This window comes from Trichosurus vulpecula, chromosome 6 (genome assembly GCF_011100635.1).
Source record: "Trichosurus vulpecula isolate mTriVul1 chromosome 6, mTriVul1.pri, whole genome shotgun sequence".
Taxonomy (NCBI): Eukaryota; Metazoa; Chordata; class Mammalia; order Diprotodontia; family Phalangeridae; genus Trichosurus; species Trichosurus vulpecula.
The window spans coordinates 138456312-138484154 of NC_050578.1; the positions used below are offsets into that span (position 1 = coordinate 138456312).

At 41.3% G+C, this 27843-nt stretch overlaps 1 protein-coding gene across 1 annotated transcript in view; it reads right to left on the reverse strand.

Moving 5' to 3' along the window:
* KIAA1109 (KIAA1109 ortholog) overlaps positions 1-27843 on the reverse strand; it is a 211491-nt gene that overhangs the window by 57761 nt on the left and 125887 nt on the right. Inside the window, exons 47-57 of the mRNA XM_036763063.1 lie at positions 26751-27457; positions 25877-26122; positions 24570-24663; positions 23220-23270; positions 21355-21561; positions 19214-19449; positions 16095-16339; positions 14674-14779; positions 9037-9134; positions 8498-8683; positions 875-1043 (exon numbers count right to left, since the gene is read on the reverse strand). Of these exons, the coding sequence (XP_036618958.1) occupies positions 875-1043; positions 8498-8683; positions 9037-9134; positions 14674-14779; positions 16095-16339; positions 19214-19449; positions 21355-21561; positions 23220-23270; positions 24570-24663; positions 25877-26122; positions 26751-27457 (2345 nt within the window). The remainder of the gene's footprint in view (positions 1-874; positions 1044-8497; positions 8684-9036; positions 9135-14673; positions 14780-16094; positions 16340-19213; positions 19450-21354; positions 21562-23219; positions 23271-24569; positions 24664-25876; positions 26123-26750; positions 27458-27843) is intronic.

A 27843-nucleotide genomic window follows, 5' to 3' on the forward strand; every position in this document is an offset into this window, starting at 1 on the left:
CCCTGTCAGTTATCCAGGCTGACAGCTTAGGCATCATTCAAGAGTCCTAACTCTCTCTCACTTCTCTATCCAATCACTGGCCAAGTCCTGGTAATTCCACCTTGGTAACATCTCTCATATGTGCACCCTCCTCTCTTCAGACGCTGATCCTGCCCCGGTGCAGGCCCTCACCACCTCACACGGGCACTAGTGTAACAGCATGGGGATGTGTTTGCCTGCCTCAGTCTCTCCAGGCCAGCCTCCACTCAGCTGCCAAACTCACATTCCTATAGGGCAGGTCTGACCATATCACTCTCATGTGCAAAATATTCCCATAGCTCCCTATCACCTCTAGGACCAAATGTAATATCCTCTTTTGGTGCTCCATGATGTCTTCCCTATTACATTGAGCTCTCGGAGCACTTCTGGCCTTTCTCTGAATCCCTAGTGTTTTGTTAACATGTTCGCTAACTTGACAAAAAAAAGAATGCGTATTGATTGTTGATTCATTGTACTGAATGGATAGAGAAAACACACAAATGAGTAAATTCAGAGTGTAGACACAGGAATTACAAGAAGAACAGAGTGCTCATCCCTGGAGCAATAAGAAATGCCTCCTGCAGCATGCTGGCTGTGTCTGAAGAGAGCAAGGGAGAACAAGAGATGGGGGAGCAGTGAGGAGAGAGGACACCGTAGGCACCACTATAAAAAGCAATGCAACTCTTTTACAAAGATTGGGAGCAAGAAACAGTGCAGGGAATGTGAAAAGAAATACTGATCATACTTACATGTCCAACTCTGGCTACATCAGAGCTGACAAAGCGGAGTGGAACCCTTACTTAGCATGCCCATAGCATTTTGAAAATAAAAAAATTTCAATAAGGAATTCACATACCTCTGTCAAAGGCCACAGGTTGAGCATAAACGATTGGTCTATTCAAAGTAATGAGCACAGCCTCCCTGTCAGAAGAACCACTGATTTCTTCTCGGAGGGCATTTCTTAGCCCAATTCTGGTTTTAAAATAGGCAACCTGATGGAAATCAGAACCAGCTTCTTCATAAACCTAAAACACATTTTAAGACAAAATAAATCCAAGTAAGAGGACAATTGTTCTGACATCTTTAACAACATTATGGTATAATCCACTAAAAGATAGTATAAACTCCTCTCTGAGGGGGCGGAGCCAAGATGGCGGCTGGTAAGCAGGGAATAGTGTGAGCTCCGTACCGAGACCCTCCAAAAACTTATAAAAAATGGCTCTGAACCAATTCTAGAACTGCAGAACCCACAAAACAGCAGAGGGAAGCAGGGCTCCAGCCCAGGACAGCCTGGATGGTCTCTGGGTGAGGTCTATCCCGCTCGGAGCTGGGAGCTGGGAATGGAGTGGAGCAGAGCCCAGCCTGAGCGGCGTGGACCATCCAGACCAGAAGCCAGGCAGAGGGGGCCCTAGCGCCCTGATTCAGTGAGCTGCGGCAGTTACGAGACTTCTCAACCCACAAACACCAAAGACAGCGGAGAAGGTTAGTGGGAAAAGCTGAGGGAGTGGAAGGAGTTCGCGGTTCAGCTTCCAGCCCCAGGGGCAGTGGAGGTGGGGCAGCTACAGCTGTTGTTACTTCCGGCTCCAGACCCACCTGGTGGGAGGAATTAAGTGGCAGATCAGAGCAGGAGTGCACAGCCTGCTGAAGATCTAAGCCCAGTTCGGGTTGGGGGTTCTTGGGGAAGGAGCAGTGCTGGTGTGGCAGAGCTGGCACATCCCCCCCAAACGTGGAACATAGAACTCTGTAATCTACAAGCAGTCATACCCCACTGAAAAACTCAAGGGTCAAGTTAGTTGGCTGGGAATATGGCCAGGCAGCGAAAACGCACCCAGATTCACTCTCAGACTTTGCATTCTTTCTTTGCTGACAAAGAAGACCAAAACATACAGACAGAAGAAATTAATAAAGTCAAAGAGCCTACAACAGAAACCTCCAAGAAAAACATGAACTGGTCCCACGCCATGGAAGAGCTCAAAAAGGAGTTGGAAAAGCAAATTAGAGAAGTGGAGGAAAAATTGGGAAGAGAAATGAGAAGGATGCGAGAAAACCATGAAAAACAAGTCAATGACTTGCTAAAGGAGACCCAAAAAAATACTGAAAAATACACTGAAGAAAACAACACCTTAAAAAACAGACTAACTCAAATGGCAAAAGAGCTCCAAAAAGCCAATGAGGAGAAGAATGCCTTGAAAGGCAGAATTAGCCAAATGGAAAAGGAGGTCCAAAACACCACTGAAGAAAATACTACTTTAAAAATTAGATTGGAGCAAGTGGAAGCTAGTGACTTTATGAGAAATCAGGATATTATAAAACAGAGCCAAAGGAATGAAAAAATGGAAGACAATGTGAAATATCTCATTGGAAAAACCACTGACCTGGAAAATAGATCCAGGAGAGATAATTTAAAAATTATTGGACTACCTGAAAGCCATGATCAAAAAAAGAGCCTAGATACCATCTTTCAAGAAATTATCAAGGAGAACTGCCCTGATATTCTAGAGCCACAGGGCAAAATAGAAATTGAAAGAATCCATCGATCACCTCCTCAAATAGATCCCAAAAAGAAATCTCCTAGGAATATTGTTGCCAAATTCCAGAGCTCCCAGATCAAGGAGAAAATACTGCAAGCAGCCAGAAAGAAACAATTTGAGTATTGTGGAAATCCAATCAGAATAACTCAAGATCTGGCAGCTTCTACATTAAGAGATCGAAGGGCTTGGAATGCGATATTCCGGAGGTCAATGGAGCTAGGATTAAAACCTAGAATCACCTACCCAGCAAAACTGAGTATCATGTTCCAAGGCAAAATATGGACTTTCAATAAAATAGAGGACTTTCAAGCTTTCTCAGTGAAAAGACCAGAACTGAATAGAAAATGTGACTTTCAAACACAAGAATCAAGAGAAGCATGAAAAGGTAATCAAGAAACGGAAATTGCAAGGGACTTACTAAAGTTGAACTGTTTTGTTTACATTCCTACATGGAAAGATGATGTGTATGATTCATGAGACCTCAGTATTAGGGTAGTTGAAGAGAATATGCATATATATATGTTTATGTATATATATAAGTGAATGTGTATGTATGTATGTATCTATGTGTATATGTATGCATGTGTATGTATGTATATATGTGTTTATATATACATATATATATATATATATATATATGTAAAAGAGAGAGAGCAGACACAGTGTGAGTTGAAGATGAAGGGAAGATATCTAAAAGAAATAAAATGAAATTAAGGGATGAGAGAGCAACATACTGAGAGAGGGAGATAGGGAGAGATAGAAAGGGGTGGATTATCTCGCATAAAGGTGGCAAGAGGAAGCAGTTCTGTGGGAGGAGGGGAGAGGGCAGGTGAGGGGGGAATGAGTGAACCTTGCTCTCATCAGATTTGGCCTGAGGAGGGAATACCATACATACTCAGTTGGGTATCTTACCCCACAGGAAAGAAGAGGGAGGAAGATTAAAAAAAATAAAAGGGGGGGGATGATGGAGGGGAGGGCAGATGGGGGTGGAAGTAACCAAAACAAACACTTTGGAAAGGGGACAGGGTCAAGGGAGAAAATTCAATAAAGCAGGATGGGTTGGGAAGGAGCAAAATGTAGTTAGCCTTTCACAACATGAGTATTGTGGAAGGGTTATACATAATGATACATGCGTGGCCTAGGTTGAAGTGCTCGACTTCTTAGGGAGGGTGGGTGGGAAGGGAAGAGGGGAGAGAATCTGGAACTCAAAGTTTTAAAAACAGATGTTCAAAAACAAAAAAAAAAGTTTTTGCATGCAACTAAAAAATAAGATACACAGGCAATGGGGCGTAGAAATTTATCTTGCCCTACAAGAAAGGAAGGGAAAAGGGGATGGGAGGGGAGTGCGGTGACAGAGGGGAGGGCTGACTGGGGAACAGGTCAACCAGAATATATGCCATCTTGGAGTGGGGGGGAGGGTAGAAATGGGGAGAAAATTTGTAATTCAAACTGTTGTGAAAATCAATGCTGAAAACCAAATATATTAAATAAATAAATTTACATTAAAAAAAAGATAGTATAAACTGAATAATGAAACTAAAAATCTTTTAAAAATTCATAATTAGGGCAGCTAGGTGACACAGTGAGTAGAACACTGGCCCTGTAGTCAGGAGGACCTGCGTTCAAATCTGGGCTCAGACATTTGACACATTTACTAGCTGTGTGACCTTGGGCAAGTCACTTAACCCCAACTGCCCTGCCTTCCCCCCTGCAAAAAAAATTAATTAAAAAAATTCATAATTATCAAAACTCCTTTGAAAATATGCACAATACCGCTGTAAGTGAAATTAATCTCTGTAATAATAATAATGATGACAATGATAATAGTCTCAGCAAACATTTCCATGTGCTTTACAGTTATTATCTCCTTTGATCCGAACAACAAGCCTGGAAGGGAGGTGCAATTATCACCCCCACTTTACAGATAAGGAAACTGAGGCAAACAGAGGTGAAGTAGCTGGCCCAGGGTGACACTGTCACTAAGTGTCTGGGGCTGGAGTTCGACTCAGGTCTTTTTGACTCTAAGCCCTAAGCTCTATGTCCAGGCTGTAAGTCACCTAGCTGCCCCACACTGATTCACTAGTCTGTCCTCAATGAACAACGTAGAGAAAATCATTCAATAATGTCCTCAGAGGCCAAGTCCAACGCTGACACGATACCTCAGCTCCCAGTGGCCTCCTCCTCCCTCGCTGCTCCAGGCAACCCTCGGTACAATCAGGCGCAGACAAGAGGCCACCTGCTTTGGCAGAGAGGGCTTCTTCACCTGGGACAGGCGCCGTCCCTCCCTCTCTCCCTAGCGCCCAGGGGCTCAGTTCTAGACATACAAGAGGCACTTAATCAATGCTTCTTGATTGATTGGAAGATATCCTGACAGCTGGTTCATGATTAAAGAAACAAACAAAATGGTCAAATACACGTGGCAACGCTCACTAAGGTAGAACCCTCTGAAGAACGAGCACCCATGTGTTGGGTAGCTACTGGTTACTTTCCTTTTACAGCTTTAACATGCCATTTCTGAGCTCTTCAGTGCGTCGGCTGGCTACTACTGCAAGTACACAGGACCTGTCCTGAACTTCAGGGGGATTTTAAGGACTGATCACTGGAAGTGATTGTAAGAAGTGATTAAGACTGATGGTGTGTGGCTCTCAGAAGCCCTGCTGAAACTGAGTGAGCCCACAAAGCCCAGAGAAAACTATCACTAGCCTTCAGGATATCATCAGGCAATCATGCTGAACATTAACAGTCCACGGGAAATCTGGGATACAAAGATGCTTTTACATAAAATCACTTTAAGAACATAAAAAGCCTTCCAAAGCAAGCTTTTAGTTCCCTTAGATGCACAATGATGAAGAACAATGATGTACAAGGGGCTCTATGTCTAGGGATAGCAAAGTGGCGAAAAGCCAGTGTCCTCCACACACAAGCTGACGATGTACTCTGGGTAAAAAGGCACACGAAGAGCAATCATGTAGGTTAACCATGAGGGTGTTCTCCTGTCATGGGCAAAGGCAGGGATGTGGGCAGGGGCTCAGCATGATCCAGAAAGCCTAGTCTGGCTGAAGTCTGGGAAGGGGAAGAGATAAATAAAGCTGAAAGGCAAGAGTGTGAGTAGTGCTGGGGGCGGACAGAGGACACTGGGAAATGAGAGGATTAGAAGTGAGCATCAGGAAGTTTACACAATGAAAAGGATGAACTGGGGACTCAGGAAGCAAACCAGCCAGTGTCCGGGCAAGCCCTGTCTTCCAGGTTAGAGTTCATGCAGCTGACCTTCAGCTGGCACTAAGACCAGTCAAACCAGCCCTGGGTGCCACAATTTCAGAAGGAGACTTACTGACGAGTCAGAGAGCACCCAAGAGGGTGAGGGGACAGGAAACCATGCAATCCAAAGCCTGGCTGAAGGGCCTGGGGTGTGAGAGCACTTGAGGGGCACAAGGAAGCACTCATCAAGCGTCTGAAGAGCCATCACTTGGAACAACGAGACGTTACTTCTGCATGGGATCTTGGAAGTCTTAGCAGAGGTCAGATGACAACCATTTGTGGAGGATTCGATACAGGAAATGTCTGGTCAGAAAACAGGGAGGACTAGATGGTTTCTGAAGGCTTTTGCCCAGGGAAGTGCTGTGTGATTACAGCTGTGCATTACCCTGGACACTATGAAAGAAATGGGTTTGAGAGACAGAAGGCAAGGCCAACTGAGATTCCAGGTTGTAGAAAAGAACATGGTTTGGACATAAAAAATACCACGAAGGTCAATTGACAGCACTTGTAACCGGAACGACTGAGGGACGTGAGGGAGAGGAAGAAGTAAATGATGACTCTGAGGTTTAGAACCTGGGAGCTGAAGAGAACATGAAACAGAGATGTCAGGAGGAGGGGTAGATCTGAGGAGAAGGATTAGAGGCAGCAAGGTCTAGTGAGGAGAGGGCTGCACTTGGAGTTAGGAGGACCTGGGTTCATATGCCATTACGAACACTAGCTATATGACCCTGGCTAGGTCAATTTACCCCTATGGGCCTCAGTTTCCTCATCTGTAAAAATGTAAATCTAGCCGTCAATTTTGGACATGCTGAATTTAAAGTATCTGAGGACATACAGGTGGAGAGAGGTGTTTAGTAGATAGCTGGAAACTGGCCTTCAGTTCAGAAGATAAGGCATGGTGGGAGATCAAAAGATTTCAGAGTCATTTTTTAATGATTATACTAGATTTATAAGATGCAGAGCAGGAAAAGAAGTTAGAAATCACCCTGCTGGCTCTTTTTGTGGTGGCAAAGAACTGGAAATTGAGGGAATGCACATCAATTGGGTAAAGGCTGAATGAGTTGTGGTATATGAATGTAATGGAATACTATTGTTCCATAAGAAATAGTGAGCAAGCAGACTTCAGAAAAACCTGGGAAGACTTGCATGAACTGATGCTGAGTGAAGTGAACAGAACCAGAACATCATACACAGCAAAAGCAATACTGTATGATGACTGACTTAGTTAGACTTAGCTCTTCTGAGCAATGCAATGTTCTAAGACAATTTCAAAAGATTCATGATAGAAAATGCTATCCACATCCAGAGAAAGAACTATGGAGTCTGAATGCAGATCAAAGTATATTCTTTCCTCTTTTTTGGTTGTTTTTTGTTTCTCATGGTTTTTCCCTTTTGTTCTGATTCTACTTTCCATATATAGTGTCTCTCTCTCTCTCACCATCTTGGGGTGTGGGCGGTGGGGAGAAGCTGAGGGAAGGAATTTAGAACTCAAAATCTTATAAAAGCAAATGTTGAAAACTAAAAATAAATACATTTTAAAAATCACCCTGCTGCCAGGGTTAAGACACAGGCACAGCAGAGGGAAGGGGGATTTGGTACCAGCTGAATGGCCGACTCCAAGGTTGATAGATAGCATGAAGTCTCTAGTGGAGTGCCCCAGGGCTCTGTATTTGGTCCTGTGCTGCTGAGATTTTTATCACTGACTTCAATAAAGGCCTCGATGGCAGGCTTAACAAATATGCAGATGATACACAGGACAGACAGCTAATATGCTGAATTAGTTAGAAGCCAAAAAGACAGACAGTGTAGAACAAAAGGACAAATTTAATAAGGTGAAATTTAATAGGTATAAAAATGACATATTCCACTTAGATTAAAAAAAAAAGAACTTTACCAGTGTGAGGTAGAGGATTTTTGCTGGACAGAAATGTGTCTGAAAAAGATCTAGTGGTTTTTGTGGTCCACAAGCTGAATATGAGCTAACAGCAGCTCCCAAAGTCCCTGAGAACTTAGGCTCCCTGCCAGGGGACTTCCTCAGCTTTTTATGGGTTAAGAAAATAAGGCTAAGACAAGGGAAGTGGTCTGCCCAAGGTCACTGAGGTGGAACAGAAGAAGAGCTGGGAATCTAGGTCTTCTGAGTCCCAAGCCAGTGGCCTGATCATGAAGTCACTTATAACTGAAGCTATAGTGATGGACTACGGTGGCAAGAAAGGGGGTTTAAAGAGAAAAGGGAAGAAGGCTCAGTAACCAAAGGCATCTTTGAGGAGGAGATGAACAGCGGTGACCTTGGAGAGCCACTAGCATAGTTCTGGGGACAGAAGTCCCATGGTAAGGAGTTTGAGGAGAGAACGGATGGTCACGAAGTAGCAGCAGTGAGACTCTTCTGAGTCTGAACGAGAGCTCGAGTGTTTGGAGGAGCTAAGAGAGGTTGCTGCTGCTGTTGTTGCTGTTAAAGAACAGAGGGCCTGAGAACATTAGAAGGGACTGATGAAAATTCCAATGGAGAAGACACTGGCAGAACAGGAGGAAGGCAGGACTGTCCAGGAAGAAGGCATGTAAGCACTGGCACCACCATCGAGATTTATAATGGGAAATCTAAAGACCTAAAAAAAATCAGTAAAGTATTTTTGCAAAGACAAAAAGGAGGCCAGCATCATACAGAGGATCTAGGAATACCAACCTGAACTTACCTGATGTTTGACAATTTGTCCTAAAGCCAGATTTAAGTCAACTTGGCATTTACCGAACAGCTTCAGATAGCTGCTGCCTCCGGGCAAGGTTTTACTTTGAAGTCGGTTTGAGAGCTCCAGTTCAATCAATCCAGTTTCAAACCTCACAGCTCTCATGGATGGAGTTGTGGCTGTGACTTGAATGCCCTGAGAGAAGATGAAAATGATGAAGTCAGCTTTTTCTCCCATAAAGCACCCACCAAAGAGCAATCTTTCAATGTTTATCAAAGGAAAGAATCCCACTCTAAGGCCAGCCTAAGATCTATCTGAGAAGCCCCAAAGAATTCCCCGTGCCTTCTGCATCTTAACAAACATGAGGAAATTTCAGGGTAGAATTCATGAATATGTATTTCATTTAATGAATCTGAGATAAAATTAAAGAGAATAAGCCTACACAAATAATTTCCACTTGAATGTTTCAAACTAAAGATTTTTTCTTTAAATTCAATTCATATTTTCCTATGTGGGAAATAGTAAATTAAAGATATTTCTTATGTTACCTTAAACTGCAGATTCAAGGAATAGAGGAGAATTTTGGGTTTATCTCCATCTGCTGTGCCATCATGCTCGTTCCAGAGAGGGATAGGCTGCTCTCCACCTAAAAGATGTTAAGTAACCAATTGAGGGCTTGGGATTTTTTTTTCATTTCAACTATTCAACCCAAATTCCATTTAACATGTTCATTTTCTTACCCTTCCTCAGACAAATTATTTGTCACTGTCATATATAGAAGCTTTCTCTAATATAGAGAGCAGCCTAAATCTTCAAGGAGAATGTAAAACAGGAATAATTTTTCATGTATTAATTTCTTTTTAAAAAATAAAGGATGATATTAATTAAGAACTGAGTTCAGAACACAGTTCAGATTAAGCACTCTTCCATAAAAATACCATTTGTGTAGAAATGCTTCTTATATATATCAGTGCTAATATAAAGGGCAAATGAATACAAAAAGAAAAAAGAAGGCGTCTGCCTGATGCTCCATTGATTTATCTCTCTTCTCTCACTTTCAATTTGAAATGCTGTGAAGACCCTCACCTCTGCCTCCTCCACCTGCCTCTCAGATTTACTGGATTCTCTTTCACCCAAAATGATTTCCTATTTGCCTTTCTACTGTTGTTTTTTTTTTTTTTTCAGTATGGCATCTCTTGAATTTCCATTACTAATCCTATTTGGGGCAGGTAGATGGTGCAATGGATACATCACTGAGCTTGGAATCAAGAAGACTCATTTTTCTTAGTTCAAATCTGGCCTCAGACACTTTCTAGCTCTGTGACCCTGGGCAAGTCACTTAATCCTGTTTATCTTGGTTTCCTCATCTGTAAAATGGGCTGGAGAAGGAAATGGCAAACCACTCCAGTATCTTTGCCAAGAAGATCCCACATGAGAACATAAAGAGTTGGACATGACTGAAACAAGTGAACAGCTACAAAAAGTCCTATTGCCTCGGCTCGGCCTCCTCTCGGCTTTTCCGCTCTAGTCCATCCTGCTTTCCCAGCTTTGATCATCCCAGTGTTAGTTCCCATTGACAGCGGCTATTTATTCTCTAATAAATGTTTTCCTCAAAGACCTGACTTGGGTTCCTGCGTTTCACTTTCTACACTCTCTCTGATGACCCATCGATGCTCATGACCCAGTGACCAATGCTATGCGAATGGTCCCCGCATCTCTATCTCCAGCCTTGACTTTCATCCTGAGCTCTGCTTCTGCACTTCTAATTGTCTGCTAGGAATTTCACCTGAAGATTCTGCTGACACATCAAAAGAAGTAGATTAAAAACCAACCTCATCAACTTCCCCGAGTCATGCTCCTTTTCTGACTTTGATATTTCTATTAATGAGGTGACTCGTTATACCCTGCGGGACATCCAGCCTGAGATACCCAGCGGGCGGCCAGAGACAGGGAGGATGGAACGGGACAAAAGATCTAGGAACCATCTTCACAATGACATGACGAGGTCACCGAGTGAAACAGTGTGGAGGGGGAAGAGAAAAGGGCTCAAGACAGACACCTGGGGGACAGCCACCAGCAAAAGAAACCACAGAGCACTGAGAGAGATAGGAGGAGAGCCAGGAGAGAACAGTGTTGCAAAAATCTACAAAGAAAAGTGTTTCAAGGAGAAGAGGGGATGGACAGCGTCAAAGGCTGCGGTGAGGTCAAGAAGCATTAAGGCAGAGAAAAGAAAAGGCTACTGGATTTGGCAATTAAGAAATCCCTGGCAACTCTGGAGAGAGAAGTTTCAGTTAAATGATGAGGTCAGAAGGCAGACAACAGAAGGATGAGAAGAATCTTAGAAGGGCAAGTGGAGGCCCCTGTTGTGGGTAGCCTTCCCCGGGTCAGCCACAAATGGGAGAAGAGACAGGACAATAAATGGGCTAGTGGAGATGGAGAGATCAAGGATGAGGATGAGGGCGTCCTGGGCATGTTTGAAGCCAGGAGACAGGGAGAGACTGAAGACGAATGACAGAACAGGGATGCACAAGAGCAGGAGCAGCAATTTTCTGAAGAGGATGGCAGGGATGGGATCACCCGCAGGCAGAGGAATGAGTCTTGGCAAGGTGAGCTCCCTCTTAATGAGAGGTGGGGGTGAAGAAGACAGCGGCAGATGGCATCTGAGGCATGTGCGAGGAGGAGGGAGGGGGCTCTGGGGGATGGCCTTGGTTTTTTTCCAGTGAAGCCAGAGGTAAGAGGGGAGGGGAGCCATGGGAAGTGTGAGGATGGATAAAACAGTTTGGTGACTGGCAGAGTGGACTGAGGGCCCTTCAAATATTACTGCCAGAAGCTCAGCAGTCCCACCCTTTGTCCCACGGGGTGCACCATTCGAGAGACTCTTGGTCAAGCAGAAGCTAGGTAAGATGGTGGATGAGGTCATAGATCCTACGCTTTTATCTCCAAATCCTTCCAGGACTCTGCTTTACCTAAGGGGTGACTCCCTAAATGCACATTCCAGGGCCTTCACACGCTGCTCTTGAACTGTCTTTTCAGGCTCCTCTGCCACTGCCTTTCCTATACAGAGCAGAAAAGCAAACCAAGCCAGCCAGCACACCTCCATTCCCTCCACAGCTTCTGCCATCTCCCCTCTGGCATTTCTGCTCCACAGCCCTCTGACTTGATGGGGCTTCTCCAGCTGTCTGCTGAATTTTCTTATCCCTAAGTCCTAACTCAGGTACCATGTCTCCCATGAAGACTTCCCTATATCCATCCCTTCTGTCAACTTCTCTAGTGCTGTCTGCAGTGTGCAGATGGTGTTTATCGTGTTGGGGCAGTCAGATAGCACAGTGATGGATCTGGAGCCAGAAAGACCTAAATTCAAATCTAGGCTCAGATGCTCACGAGCTCTGTGACCCTGGACAAGTCATTTAACCTCGCTGAGTCTCAGTTTCCTTATCTGTAAAATGGAGATGAGAACAGCCCCTAACTCAAGGGGACGTTGGCACTTTATACACATCGGCTATCTTAAACTCCACAACTGCTCTCCAAGTTCTCTGAGGCCAGGCCCAGGCCATAGACACCCTTCTTATTCTTCTCCTCTCTCTCCCTCAAGGAGCAGTGTTTCAGATATAACAAGAACTCAATAAACAATGCTGAATGAATTGAACTCTCTCCTCTTCTGTGATTTCAATGAAGAAAACCCCAAATCACCCGTTCTGTAAAAGGGGCTAGTGAGGCTATGTATTATATTTCATGCTGCATAGAAAATGACGCACTTTCTTCCACTCTCGAGAGTCGTATTTGCAGACTCTCTTGACAAAACAATGGGCCAAAGAAGCCTCCTTCCTGCTTTGAGAGCCACCCTTCACTTCTGAACTCCTTCAGCTGGAGCCGTCTCAATGATCTCAGGGCCCCAAGCTCTGACCCCAGCTCGGCTGCTCCCTGGGGCATGCTGGGCTTCCTCATGTAAAATGAGGGAGTTGGACTACATGGCCTTAGGGGACCTGTCCAGCTCTGGATCTTTGATCCCTTCAACATCTTAACATCTCAAATCAAAACATCAGTTAAAAGACACATTCCAGTACACTTTTAATTAAAAAAAAAAGTATGACTCTCAAGAGTTTTCATTTCCCTTTAAGGCCATAAGCCCATTATAATTCACAGGACACAGATGCCTCTGCCTTCGGACCCCGGTACATCAGCAGGAGACTCAGGCTTGAAGGAGGGCTTGCCAAGCTTTCCATCCACAGCACACGACCCCCCACCTCACAAAAGCCACTTTTCAAAAACCCTCTTTGCAGTAAAGCCGATGCCTGTTCTTCTGCTTTTCTGATGCCAGGCCCACAGAAATGGAGAGTGGCCCACGGTTGACTGGGGCATGAAGGAAGTCAGGAGGAAGAAGGCATGAAATAAAGGGGTGATGAAAGGGCCTAAAAAGGTCTCAGAAGAATGGGGAAGAAAATGAGGAGGGCAGGGGAACCAGAGAAGTGAGCATCTCTTCTCCACAGTTTGCGGCTGCAGGTTTGCCTAACTACCTGGATGCCTAATCCTCCTGCCATGGCGGCCACTTAAGACAGTTCACAACTTCCCCATCACCCACATTTCAGCTGCTCTTTCGTGCATGTCAGGGGTCAGGCTGCTCGGGGTGCCCCTCTCTGCATCTTCTCACCAGCATTAGCCTTTAGACTAATCTGTCTCACCTCACTCACACTCCGCAAAGACTCAACACATTCCTGCTAATCTCCATAATGGTTACAGGCAAAGGAAAGTGTTGCTTCAAAATGATGATAGCATCTTTTCAGTTTATAATGACAAGCTAACATTAATAACACTAGTTTCTTTACTAAAATTTTAATTTCTTACCTGGTGACATATGATCCTAGCCTGCTATATTAACATTTTTAAAAGTACACCTGATATCACATCATACATAAATCAGCCTTCAAGATACATCTTGTATTTGAAACAATACAAATTTATAAACTTGACATATTTTGACTGGTTTCCATAAAACAGATTGTTTTCGATGTTAATGATACAGCGAGCTGGTCAGGGTAAAATCTCGGGTTAGCATTTAGGAGTTTTAGCCAACTCTCTGTCAAAAACTTCAGGCCTACCAACAAAAGCACTTTTTTTCACTCAGTATGGGAATTCTACAACTCAATCAGCATTCTTCAGATCCTCATGGAGATGACTTCCCAATTCTCTGATGTTTCTTAGTCACATTCAACAAAACTAGGAAGCCTTCTATCTCACAGAATTAAGGAAATTTGGATGGCCACAAAGCTGTCTCCATGGCATGGAAATCCTCTCAGTATGTACTTCTCTTCCATCAAAATGATTCCACCCCCCCTGCAAGGGTACACTCTCTATGTGACTTGGGGTATATATTTAATACTAATTACTAGAGAATTTGCCCACAGACAGTATCTTATAGGACTACTGTAAGTCCCTTGAAGGCACTGTTCTATGAGCAATACAGTAATCATAGTTTAATCATGACTTTATACATCCCACTAAATCATTAAGTAGGATATTTAATACTTAATTTTGCTAGAGACAAAAATCAAGAGGCTTAAGAGCTAGCTGGGGAGGCAGAAAGAACACAAATCTGTAACAATGGGGCTAGTTTAACATGCAGCCAAAAAGGCAGAGAAGCCATCACCAAAAATGTGGTTCCTAGAATGTCTCTAATCTAGGTCAATAAAGGGATTTTCCAGGCATCATTTATTTTCCTGACTGCCATGTTCCAGTTCAATATTGCTCTCCTGGCCAATAAGAGACAAGCCTTCTTATTTGACTAAAGAATAAATATAGACAGGACAATAAAGCAATAATGTTCAATACGCTTTGTGAGTGAGGTGTCACTCCTTTATGGTCATGTACATCACAGCCCACAGCTGTATGAACTTTACTGACATTTCAGTGGCCTTTTAGATACACAGAAAACAATGCCTGAAGAAGCTGGGAAAATCAGAACCAGAATCTAGAGCACAGAGGGAAGCATCCTACTGATGGGCTCATCCATCACAGCAGCATCTCAAATATGAACGTGCGTACATAATCTTGTGTACATAATTGGCTGAATCGATATTTGTTGGATGGATAAAAGAAAATTATATATTCAGTCTTCAAGGTAATGATACTTTCTGATGTTGGAACAAAACAAAAATTAGGTTTTACACTCAAATGTGAGCTCTTCTTACCAGAAACTTTCTGTATTACTTCATTAACTTCCTTCATAAAGACTTTTTGCACAAATACCAAATGGTTTAGAAGATCAGTTGTAAGATTATGCTCAAAGGAACCAACCTGCAAAGCAGATTTAAACAACATTAATTTTAAACCATCGTGATTACATTAGATTTTAATACATCTCTTACATAACAGACATCTCATACAGTGTTACATGGAAAGTAAAGTTAATGGCATACATGTTACTTGAAAAGGTAATCTGTAATCCTGTAAAAAAAAGTTTAAAATAATCTTCAGAGGAGCTAGCATTTTTAGTGGCTTATATGATGTTCATATGCCTTTCCCAAGGTGACAAGCATTTATTCCTAAAAATGATGAATCTGGTGAGAGTAACTAGGTTTATACTTTTACTATAGCTACATGACATACTTGCTTTAAAAAACATGTAGTTATAAACTATCAAACGCAAAGAGAATGAATCAAAGAGGAAACTCTTCATAAAATCTTTAGCCTTTACCAAGTATGACTAAATTAATTAGGAGGCTTTTCCTGGGTGCTAATGCTATTCAATAACCTGCCTTCTGCTGCCCTGGCCAATGGGCCAATCACTTAAAAAAAATTCCTGCATTACTTATTCATGCACATATCATGTGAACAGAGAAGTACATACTATATCTCACTCCATCCCCATCAGTCCTCTCACATATAGGATCTTGGGAGCAGAAATCCTCTGGCCTTTTTTGTCTTCATACACCTGGCACTACGTGGCACACAGTAAATGCTTAAAAATACCCACTGACTGAGCAGATGCAAATATGCCAGCACTGAGGTGGGGAACATCTGCTACCAACCACTGCTAGTATTCATCAAGAGGATCAGAGGTGTGTGTGTGTGTGTGTGTGTGTGTGTGTGTGTGTGTGTGTACACTGAATATGAATTGTGTACCTATTTCTAGCCCTTTCTGGCAAACCAGAATGGGTTTACTTAGTGTATTTGACAAAAGACTGTTTTAAAGCCAGTTAAATACTACACATCTATTTATCAATAATTACTGAGTTCACTATAAATAAATTCTTTTTTCAATCAAGCAAAATCTCCTAATTATTTTATTAGCTATAATTAATATTATAACATCTAGCTGAAACTAGTAAAACTATACTTTTCTAAAAATAACTGCTAATATTAGAATTCTACTAGTTAGGTCTTTTCCCAGTTAGTCCAAATTTGTGAATTTTGAATGTATAAACTACAAAAACATGATTTAAGTGAATGAACATACATACATACACACACACACACGTGTCCACATGCATTTAGACACATACCAACCCTATAATGTGTACTTAATTGTACGATAATTTAAGGAAATGAATTTAGAAATTTTAGAATTTTATATTAAACTTCAATTTTAGAAATAAAGTAAAAGCATTACCTCTGCCACACAACGCAAGTAGTTTCCCTGTAAATAGTAACCTTGTTTAGAGGGAAGCTCATCTATACTCCACACTTGATCTGAATAAGTGTCATGTTCTTCCATTATGTATTTCCCAGACATAGTCACAGGAGGAAGGTTAAGACTAGCAGAAGGAGGAATAGTTGACATATCTGTGGCTGAAACTTTCGAAGTAAAGCGTAATCGGTGATTTGGCAGTTCAAATGTAAATCTTGTCTGTGCACCTGAAAACAAAGAAGAAGAAAAAAAGAAAGAAATAGTATCAATACTGTGAAACATAATTTATATTTTTATATTTATAATAAAATAATCAGGAGATTTTGCTAGATGGAAAACCGAACTTGCTTGTAATTAACTCAATAATTACTGATAAACAGAAATGACTGGAAAACAGATACACCACTTTTATGTTTGATTTTACTGAAGCTCTTTGTTTTTATATCACATTCATTTCAGACTATAACTCCCCTTTCCCCTTCTACACAAATTCTGAATTTAACCACATGAGATGAGTATTACTACATACAAAGTAAAACCAAACGAGAGGACTGCACAGGCTGCCACGAATGACCCAGCTTGCTTCTCCCTCCAAGGGTACAAAAAAATCCAAGTTATTTTCAGAGCTGCCCTGCTTGTCTGCGTTCCCTATTAACTTTCCTTGTAATGCCTAATTTAAAGAGAGAGAATCCTCTTCAGTTTTCTCCCAGAACAGGCATCGAGCAGAGGACCTGCCCTTATACAGGGAGCAGGGGCCCTGCCCTTTCACAGGGAGCAAGATTAGGAGCCAGCTGCCATTTCTGTCACTACTCACAGTAACAGCAATATTGTAAAGATAATCAGTCATGAAAGACTGATCAGGACGATGATCTATCATAACTCCAAAGGACTCATGAAAAAAAAAAGCTATCCACCTGCAGAGAGAACCCATGGACTCAGAGTACAGGCTGAAACATAATTTTTGGACATGGCTCATGTGGGGATGTTTTTCATGACTAAACATATTTGTTAATACGTTTGGCATCTCCAGCCTTCTCAATGTGTAGGGGAGAGGAAAGGGGAAGGGAGAGAATTCAGAACTAGAAATAAGACTGAATTAAAAAAGAAAAAGGTCAAGGATTTCAGGTTAAGAACTACATTCTTCCTACCCATGGACAAAGAGCCAGGCCTGCGAGAGGGACTCCATGGCTGACACCTGTCATGAACTGCCCTCTTTTTGCCCATCTGGGGCAGCTGTGCTTAGTTAACATCATCTATGCACCTCTGGCCAATTACCCACATAAGGTTTTACGTTCAAACAACTCCTGTCTTCAGGTACAAAGGTGTCTCCTCCACTAAGGCCTTCAATTCAATTCAATCAGCCTTTATTAAATAAATGCTTATTGGGCATAGAGTACTGTGAATTTATTCTTATTCTGCCCTACTTTTCAGTTTCTGCAGAATTGTTGGTTCCTATTTGTCCCACCCTGTTGTAGTTTCTGCCATTTGTATCCTGGTTCTTATCTGCCAAGCTGGTTATTAACTTTGGTTTTCACACTTGCCCTGCTGGTGAAGTTGTGAACTGATTCAATAAGTCCAGAAAATTAATTTGGAATTATACAAGAAAAACTAAATTAATCACACTCTTTGAACCAGAGATCTCATTACTGGAACTATACTCTAAGGATCTTACACACACACACACACACACACACACACACGGTTACTGGGATGGTATGTCAAAAGTCCTAAGAATAAAAATATACACAGCAACACTATGTGTGATAACCGAAAAAATAGAAACAAAAAATTTTAGCAGTGCTTGCGAAGTATTTGAACAAACTATGCTTTATGAATGTAATGGAATCTTACTTTGATGTTAGGAATGACAAATAATGAAGAATTCAGAGAACCATGGGAAGACTTGTAAAAAACGATGCGATGCAAAGGAAGCAAAGAAAGGAACAACATAAAGAATAACACCAAACAACATAAAGAATAACACCAACAGTTGTTAAAATGTCAGCACAGAGACAGGAAAATTCTGGTGAAGTGCTGTAGTCACTGTCAGTGTCCGAGAGCTTGCAAGGACATGCAGCTCCTGGGAGATAACTAACCATTACCTCTCAGAGAGCAGGCCCTGTGCCAGCTTCTACAGGAGGCTTGCTTTCATACCCCAAACCCCACCACGCTACAGCACTTTCCCCCAGCCCCAAATCATCCTTGTATTTACTACACATAGCGTCTATCCACTTGTCTGCCAGCAGGTTGTTCTCTCTCACAGCTGTTTTGGTTTGTCTCTGTACCCCCAGCAGTTCCCACAAGGCCTAACAAATGTGTGTGGAGTTGAGTTAAATCAAAGTAACCATACTCAATAAGGGAGTCTAAAACGTTTTTCCTTAAACAGTAGGGCAACCAATTATATAGAATCAAAAACCCTTATTCCAACTAAAAAGCCTCTGTGGAGAGGAAAAAAAGATGATCACACCCTAGGCTTTAGATGTTAACTCAGAATTTTTTGAAAGTAGCTAAAACAAAGAGCCAGACAGGAAGCCAGACGCTAAATGGGTGTGAAGAAAAAGGCTTTCTGTCCCGTGTCTCATCTCTTCCAACGATTTTTTCTCTCAGCCACCAGCAAGTTAGTGCTCCAAACAATTTAAGAACTGTGAATAGGGTTTGAAAAAAAATGTGGCCTTTAAAAAAACCTCAATAATTTAGGTTCATTTGCTCAAATTCTTTCTTGGGGGAGCTAATCCCATAAAATCATTTAACCTTTTATTAGCCCAAATACTGTTACGTGAATTAAATATAGGAAAACTTGACAATGAAATAATATATATTGCTTATGACTTAAAAGCCTCTAACTTCCCCATGAAATTTCAACTTTCTCAGGCCCAGGAAGTGTATCTCCTGCTTCTGTAGTAGTTTATAATACGAAAAGAGTGGTTTGTATACCACATGCACCCCAAAACTGCTACTGCCAGCCTGTGGGACTTGGCCTAAGACCCTCTGAGTGCATCTGCCAACAACAGGACCAAAACCATCTCCACCCTAAGGTGACACAGTCAGCCACTACCCAGAGGCCCTTGAGATGGCCTAGAAATGCAGAGGCATCTCCACACCTGTCATCCCATGACTCCTCATTCTTCCCATCTTGTACTCTGCTTTGAGAGACGGTAAGAGCGCTGCTCCAATCGCTATTCCATCCAACATAGCGCTGAACTTGAGAACAATAGGCTTCTTTTCCAAGCCTTCAGGCAGCTGTGGAAATTCATTGGTTTCAATAGGAGTTTGGTTAACACTTGGAGTTTTTTCAGAAGGTAAGGGAGTTGCAATATCTTCTTTTGTAGACTGTGGGCTGTTGGTTTAATAAAAAGAATCACAGGAAAAAGTTTGATTTTTACTTTAAAAATGAGTTCTCAATAGCAAACATATAATAAATGGAGATACAAATAGTCAGTGGATCTAGATGCATCTAAGGAATCAGGAAGGCCTGGGTTCAAATCGCACATCTTGGTTTTGTGGCTCTGGGTATGACTTGACCACTCAGAGTGCCTGGCACCCTCTAAGACTTTTAGTTGCAGAAGAGCCACTGATTAGGCCTGGTGGAAGGATTTTCCCTCACTCAATAGTTTCTTACACTAATGAAACCACAGATCAGATTCTCCCCAAAAAGATATACCTTCTGTTAAGATAACAACAATGGTGAGCTTATCTGTATGCATTCACAAAGCACCTCAGACTACCTGACATACCAGAACAGCTCTTCCTTTCCCCCTTTTCTGTTCCCCTTGCTTATCTGTATGCATCTACAAAAACACTCTGGATTACCTGACATTCCAGAGCCATGTTTTTCCCACTGCTCCTCTTCCTTCTATCCCCCATCAAACTGTATAAAGACCAGACACCTAAATTGGCTAAATGCTCTATCTCCCGTGAGGAGCAGGGCCCACTGGGTGCTCTGGCCTTCCATAAGGAACAGAGTCCACTGGGTGCATCACCCCAATAAATGCCTTTATTTAACTTGGAGACAGACTGAGCGAATTCATTTAAGACACCATGACCCATGTGTCTATTCCTCCTCATTCTGCTCCCCAGCATTTTGGAGTGCCCCTGAACCCCAGCAACAACCATATTTCTTGGGTTAAAAAAAAGTCAGGGAAGCAAGGCTTTTGATTTCACACCTTTATATTTCATTTTACTTTAAAATACAGCAAAGCTTCTTTAAAGCTGTGCTTTCAAGTTCTGTCCTCAGTCATTCAGGATTCCTTAAGAATCCTGACTACGACAAGAGGAAATGCCAAATATGTATCTGTCTCAGAGCTAGAGGAAACCCTGGGAAACCTGGCACTACTGACTCCAAAGGCAGCACACTCACCATTATTCCTCCCAACACATGGTTAGGAACACTCCTAGAAGTCTGAGCTCTAGAGTTTAAAAAATCTAATAGAAGGGTTCTAAAACCCTAAGAAATCAGACAATCCAAGAAACAAATGAAATTTATCCCATCATAATGGAAAAAAATCTAAATTTTGTTTTGTATTTCTATATGTTTCAACTTAGATTGAAAACCCAGTTCTACTACTTAATACCTATGTGACTGTGGATGAATGAATAACTTAACCACTCTGGGCCTCAGTTTCCTCAGCTATACAATGAGGTATTTAGACTAGAGGATTTCTAAGACTAACGTTTCTTCCAACTCTAAAATATATTATCATCATCTTGACATCGGTGTTAAGATTCTCAAGGTTAAGACTGATGACTTGGGCAAACCGTCAGTGTTGTCTTCCTGGAGAGAGATGGATGGCGAAAGTTAAGGTCATGGTAGAAGACAATCTGACATGATTTCTTGGGATAACTAATTTCTGTCTTAAAGTAGATTTAATTTTCTTTGAACAAAGCAGTCCCAGACAGCTAATTTTTTTTACTATATTTACATTTAATAGATCTCTGGGATACATACAGTTCTAATTACGCTCAAAGGTACATGCCATTGGTATTAATACCTAAATGACCTTTCATAAAGCCACTACTCTCCAGGACAGGGATGCTGGAAGAGTAGGGGGGACTTTAGGTGGGGATATTATTCCAATGATGCCAAGATACCAATTTCAAATAGGAAGACGTTATTCTGATTTGCATCCTTCCCCCAAAGTTGGTCAGAAAAAAATTTGTTTCCTCATGACCTGTCTTCCCTAGTTTATACTTACATGGCCTCAATAAGGCACACAACACCACAGCCAATGAAGAAAGGACTTACGCTGACGATGGTTGTCTGATGAGGTCTGAGATCTGCTTGGAAAGCTGGTGTGAGCTACGGACCATCATGCTGTGCAAGGTGGCTGGGTGCTGGGGAATGTTGATGCTGATTGCTCCCACCTTGAACACAGCAGCATTGTTGGTCTTCAACCCCCTCTGGGCACTATAGAGGGCTTGGGACTTGGCAATACTACACTTCACTACAGTTCTAGTAACAGAGAAGAAATAGACTGCTTGAAGATAGTTTCCAGTCCCTCTGAAAAGTAAAGTTCTATACATGATCTGAGCACATGTGTAGCATGCAAACTAGACTTTAAGAAACTATACATGCCTTCAGACTTTGCACATGTACATGGGATACAACATGGAAGCAATGTCTGCTTTTAAAGTAATCTACTCAATTCACGATAAGCAAAAAAAAAATGTAATTATTCCAAATTTTAATAATGTGTCTGGGATTTCTAAGAGGGTATTAGTATGAAAAGACATGTGCAAGAAAACATGGATATTCAAAAAGCATGCAGACATTAAACCTCACATGGATCTTTCATTTTGTAACTCTCATCATCTCTATTTGACAAACACACAACAAAATCATATGCACTAAATTAACATTTAAGAACAATAAAAGATCCCCCAATGGTGTTAGGGAACAAGAAAACTATGTTAAAGACTTCTACTAAAGCATTAAAGAAACCAAGAAAGAGAACACTGGGGAAAAAGATAAGAAATGACAGAAAAGAAATTTTTTAAAAATTCTGAATCTTTTTAGCTTCTATCATTTCTACAATGAATAGGAAGGAAATAACTATAAAAGTCAAACAGACAATGAACAAGGCTATCAATTACTAAGCCTTCAATGACTTCTTTGCCTCTTAGAAAAGATCGGAATAGTCATGAAGGGAAAAAAGACACCTTGGCCATTGCCCCTAGGAATTACGAGTAAGAAATACAGGGCCAACTAACATTCACATTTTACGACCTGACCCTAATAACTTCTACTTCATTTTCCCTCTTGATCCCTAACACTGTCCTGATACTGGACCAGTTCAAAGAAAAATGTACTTTCATAAACTGCCTGCTATGTATGTGACCTATTTAAACCACCTGTGTCCCAAAGGACTTCTGTTTACTCTGCATTTCTAGTTTCAATTACATATATCCAGGGCTACATTCTAAAAATGACTTTTAATAATTAAGTTCAATATCATGCATATAAAGTATGTTTGATTCTTTATGCTAAACTGGCCAGTTAAAATCTTTAAAAATTATTGTATAAGAAATATTTAAATATCCCTCACTACAGCATAACTCATTATTAAACAGATTTGGGAAAAAATCAAATCCCTCAAAACAGAAGTCAAATGTAATATGGTTGAAGGACAGAGTAATCAAAAGTTCTGTCGTCCTAGCACCAACATTAGAAGTTCTACTCTAGTTAATTTTATAAAAAAGGAAAAATTTTAAGAGAGTATTATCTCTTATGTATTAGTGCTTTATGCAATTATGATAAAAACTATCGACCATAAAGGAGAACTTTGTATCTTCTGTTCTAAGCTTGAGATAACATCCTTTAAGGTGAGACATATATCAACCATTAACAAGTCAGGGAACCATCAATTCCACATGACCATAGCCTTTTAAAGACTGATCGTTCCCCAAGGATAAATTAGTACTGACTCATGAGGAAGGTATGTATTATCTACCTCCAATGTGACACTTCGATATAGTAATGAAAGCATACAATGTGAAAAGCTCTATTAGAGTAATCAAACAGTAAAACAAAGCAACAGGCATGATCCATTCTGCTTCTAAATCACGCACTCTCACGTCAACTGAAAGCCAAGGAAGCAGAGTGTGACATACAGAAATTCTTGTTTGGCGGTGCTTGTAGGAGACGTAGGAAAATCTTCCAGTCTATAGATGAAGATGAAGAAAAAGAAGAGAAAAAGAAAGCAAATAAAGAACATTCATGCAAATATTAGTCGCAACATGCCAAGCAATCTGAAAAACTCTTCTAACATATACACCTTTAGATAGCTTTTCAAAAAGTTTTGATATTAAGTCCTGGTTGGGTCTGCATCATTCCCTTCTCTTCACATGAGCTCAGATGCACAAGGTCCAAAGAGAAGCAAGGCCCAGTATAAAAGAGACACTGATGGTCTTGGGGATTCAAGAATATTCACTCAGAGTTTTCCAGTAAAACTCCTTAAAGGTACCTGCTTTTGCTGTAGCCAAACTGAGGTGTGGACGCACGGCCACTGTAGTCCTGATTACCCAGCTCCTTGCCTATCATCTCTGCCTGAACAGACGAGTGGTTGTGGGAGCCAAAGCTGTGTTTGGAGCCCAGAGGCCATGCAGATGGCCTTCCCACTGCATCCCCACCCAAGCACATGGAATTGGCTTTTTGTTTCTCCTTCTCTGTACTACATGGTAATAAGTTGAATCTACAACAAACAGATAATGATCTGAAATACTGGCATTTGGGAGAAGGGTACAATTCAACTGTAACCTCTGATCTCTATCCTACTTTATGAAGCATGACTGGATGTCTTCATGGTTTCTGACTTAGTCTACTACTAGACACAATGATTATGACAGTGATAATCCTTACTTAGGGTACTTAAGTCATCTAATCAATAACTGCATGCTTTATTTCTTGTCTCCCTCTAAGTGACTTTCTAAGGATACATTCACACATAAGCCCTTACTTATGTATAATTCAGGTCACTATTACCCGCCCTAATGTTACAGCTCTTAATCTCAGTGTATTAATCTTGGCCTCTATGATAAATTTTTTAAAAATTTTATTTTAAAATTATTGACAAGCCTATATAAATCTAGGTCAAATTCTGCTCAAAGAGAGTGCTGCCATTCTTGTGTTCTGCTGGCATTGCCTTCTACTCAGCAGCCTGAATTTAGGGGGTCATGAGAGGGAGGCTGAGAAGTCCTCTTACGGCAATGATACTTCTTGTAATCCAACAGAAATGGTACCAAATCCTCATGCTGTTTCTGGACAGAGAAGAACATTTTGCAAAGAAAGAAATCCTGCCTAAAACAAACGCATTTTCCAAAACTTTTAAAGCAATTTAGTAACTTAATATGGCATATGAAATTTTAACAAATGCGAACAGGAATAGATAGCTCTTCAATGTTACTTGTTTCCTATAAAACCACATAATGGTAATGAGAATAAAGGAATAAAAAGCTACTTACTGTATATTTGGTGTAATCCCCTCAAGCAGCACAATATTAACCCCGCCAATGTGAGCCGTGGCACACGTCTCAGTCATCTTTTGATGCAAAACATCTTTAAAAATAAGGAGGACAATCATTGGAATTAACTTTGCACAGTATGCAAACAAAGTTTTAACTATGTTTCCAAGTTCATTTTAGACATATTGACTCTATTTACAAAAGTTTCTATGAGGACGATACAGGCATTTTAAAGATGTTTTGCAGCTCTTTCATGGATTACACTTTAGCTATTTATCATGGTACAGGAGAAAAACTGTTGGTTTCATGTCGGAAGATTTGGGTTAAGTTCTACACCTCTGCTGGATAGACCGCTTACCCTGGACAAGCTATGTAACCTCTCTGACCCTGAGTTTTCTTCTGAGTAAAAAGAGGAAATAATGATGAAGACCCAGAACAATGTGAGCTAGTCTTCTCTTCACGAGCTTCATGGATGATATCAAGCAGGACACGCAATATGCCCTTCCTCTGACATTCCAGACCTTGTAAATCAGTGCTGTCAAACTCCAACAGAATTAAACCCCGGCTAAGGGCATGCTGCCTTAGAAAACCACAAATTCACATTACCTATGGTGGGTGGTATTTTTATTTATTTCGTTAGACAAATCCCAATTATATTAAAATCTTGTTCAAGGAGTTTGACACCTCTGCTCTAAATCCCCAGATAGGAGGTGGTGCTGTGGCTTCAGGGCTTAGGCCAGCAGCTTCTTTGTCATTCTATATCCCATCTTTGCCAAACACCACACAAAAATCAATACAAGTTTAAAAACATAGACCTTGTGAAGTAGCTTTTCATTGACATATTCCTGAAATTCTGTAAGCTGCTGGTCAATTTGGTAAATGTCAATTTAATTAAAGAAACCACGCTACCACATGCCACAGTCATGATGATCTCCATTGATTTCCATTTGAAATGCTCTACCTCCTGGGACATCACTGCTTGTAGTGGCTGAAGTTTGTGTCTAAATGTGTCTAAAACACTTAGGATAACAAAGTGTCAGCTCCACAGAAACCCTATGAAGGAGAAAATCTAATCAAGGGCCTCTGAGCAGAAGGGCACATTATATTTGCACGTGTCCTAAGAAGTCATTTCAGCATGCTTACTAAGTCACCCCTAGAACATGCCAGCCCAACATGAGTTGAAAGAACCCTGACATGCTCTGCAATTCTCATTTTGGGAGAAGAAATTATAAAGCAGAAATTTTGGAAACACGAAGTGAAAATATTTCTATTGGTAAAGTTGCACTATAAGATTAAAAAGATCATACCTTTCATTTTTTCCTTAAGGGTAAAACTGCCATGAATTCTTTTCAATTCTGATTCCATTGTGAGTCCACCGATGTCTGCCTCAAGATGTGTACGGTTCACCATGCCAATGCCAAAAACTATCAGAGTGACGTTCTGAGGTTCTGAAGTGACCAAGCTACGTTTCCTTTGTGTTTTGGTCAAGCTGTTATTGTCCTGTTCGTTCTCAAACACAACTTTACACGGAGGTTCTGTAGGGCTCCGAACTCCTATGTGGGCAAATTGACATATCAAAGTTAAGCAACGGAAAACAAGAACAACACAAGAGTATCTGAAATATCCATTTTTGTAACCTCTCTGGCTCACATCAAGATACTTCCTAAAAATGAGGTTTTCTAGTTTGCAAGATGAATATGATTTTAATTTGCAATACTTAAATCTCACCCGCACAAGTGAAATTCATCACTAGCTTTGCAATGTATGTATAATGTATCATTAGCACTATTAAGTATATAGATTCTGAAACAAAAATATCCAGACACAGATTACAAAATGTGCGCATTAATAGAAAGCTTTTTGTTTAATGCCATCAGAAAAATCCGTAGTCCTTAAGAATTCATTGCATCTTGCATTTTGCAAAGACCGAGCCTGCCACCAACAACATGAATTTCAGTAGCGGAGCTGAGAACAATACAGCCTCGGAGTTGTACAGCCCTCAGGATTTACTAGAGAGAGTGCCCATCAAAAGGAGATGGAACGCCTTACCAGTAGGGGGGCCTCCTTCCACGTATGATCCTTAATCTTTGTGCATCTCAATGACCTCATTTGTAAAATTCAGGTAAATCCCTGGGATTATTTATGACAAATTTAACTTGCGAATTTAAAAAGGCGTCTTACCTGCTGGACCAAAAGTCTCTGAAGACTTCTCCAATATCCCTGTTGGGTCAGAGATGAGAGAATAAAAGTTAAGCAGCTTGTACATGTTTTGCCAGCACTCTGCCGAGGGTTCGCTCTGTTCAGACACTGTGATGGAATCGGAGTCATCCATGTGGATAGTCATGTGATCGACCACTTCCTTTGACCCTTTCCTTGACACCTTTGAGGTTCTCCTCTCAGACCGTCCTAAAGAATTCTTGTTCCGAGATTCCTTCTTGTTGTTCTCGCTGTTGGCTCTTTTACTCTTTGCGTTGTTGACTCTCCCTCCCCCGTTCAGGCTCCCTCTTGAGCTCCGGCTGAAGTCCGAGGAGCGGAAGTCCCGGTGTCTGTGGGTTTTGAAGGTAGGTGTGGGGGAAGCTGATCCCGCTGTATACCTATTAAGTTTGATGTCAGTCTGGGTGGCCTTAATGTCGTCTATCATCGTACTGAACTGGTGAATTAGACGAACCAAAGCCATGTCTACGTGCTGGCTTATTGACTGACAGGAAATAGTAAAATTACAGTGAAAGGTGTTGAAATAACGTTTGTTGAGGTCATGAAATGAAAAGGCATTGGTTGAGTTCTGAGGTGTACATGTGGACTTCTCCATTACAACAGCACTGATGCTGAAGGTTTCCAACATTAATGCTGGTTTGAACTCAAGTGGAGGAAGGTTGACATGTCCTTGCCTAAAAGTTAAGGGAAAGAATTAAAAATTCCAAGTAAGGTTGGTTTCTTTGCCTATCTACTCATTCATTCATTTGCTTATTTATTCTACCGTTCATTTTAAAATTTGAGTTCCAGATTCTCCTGTCCCTCTCCTACCCATTTGAGAAGGCAAGCAATACAAGGTAGCTCAATTTTTATTCATTCACAACCAAATTCTCTACATAAGAGGTAACGCGAGCTAGAGAATAGGAGAATTACTAGTTCTGAGTGTGAGCCTGTAAACAATGACATCACTTGTTAAACCTATCACATATAGCAGAAGGCATATTTCCTCCCCTTTGGACAATTAAAATCAGTCTCCCTAGTCTGTAACAGCTGTCATTTTTGGACCTACTCCACCCCCTTT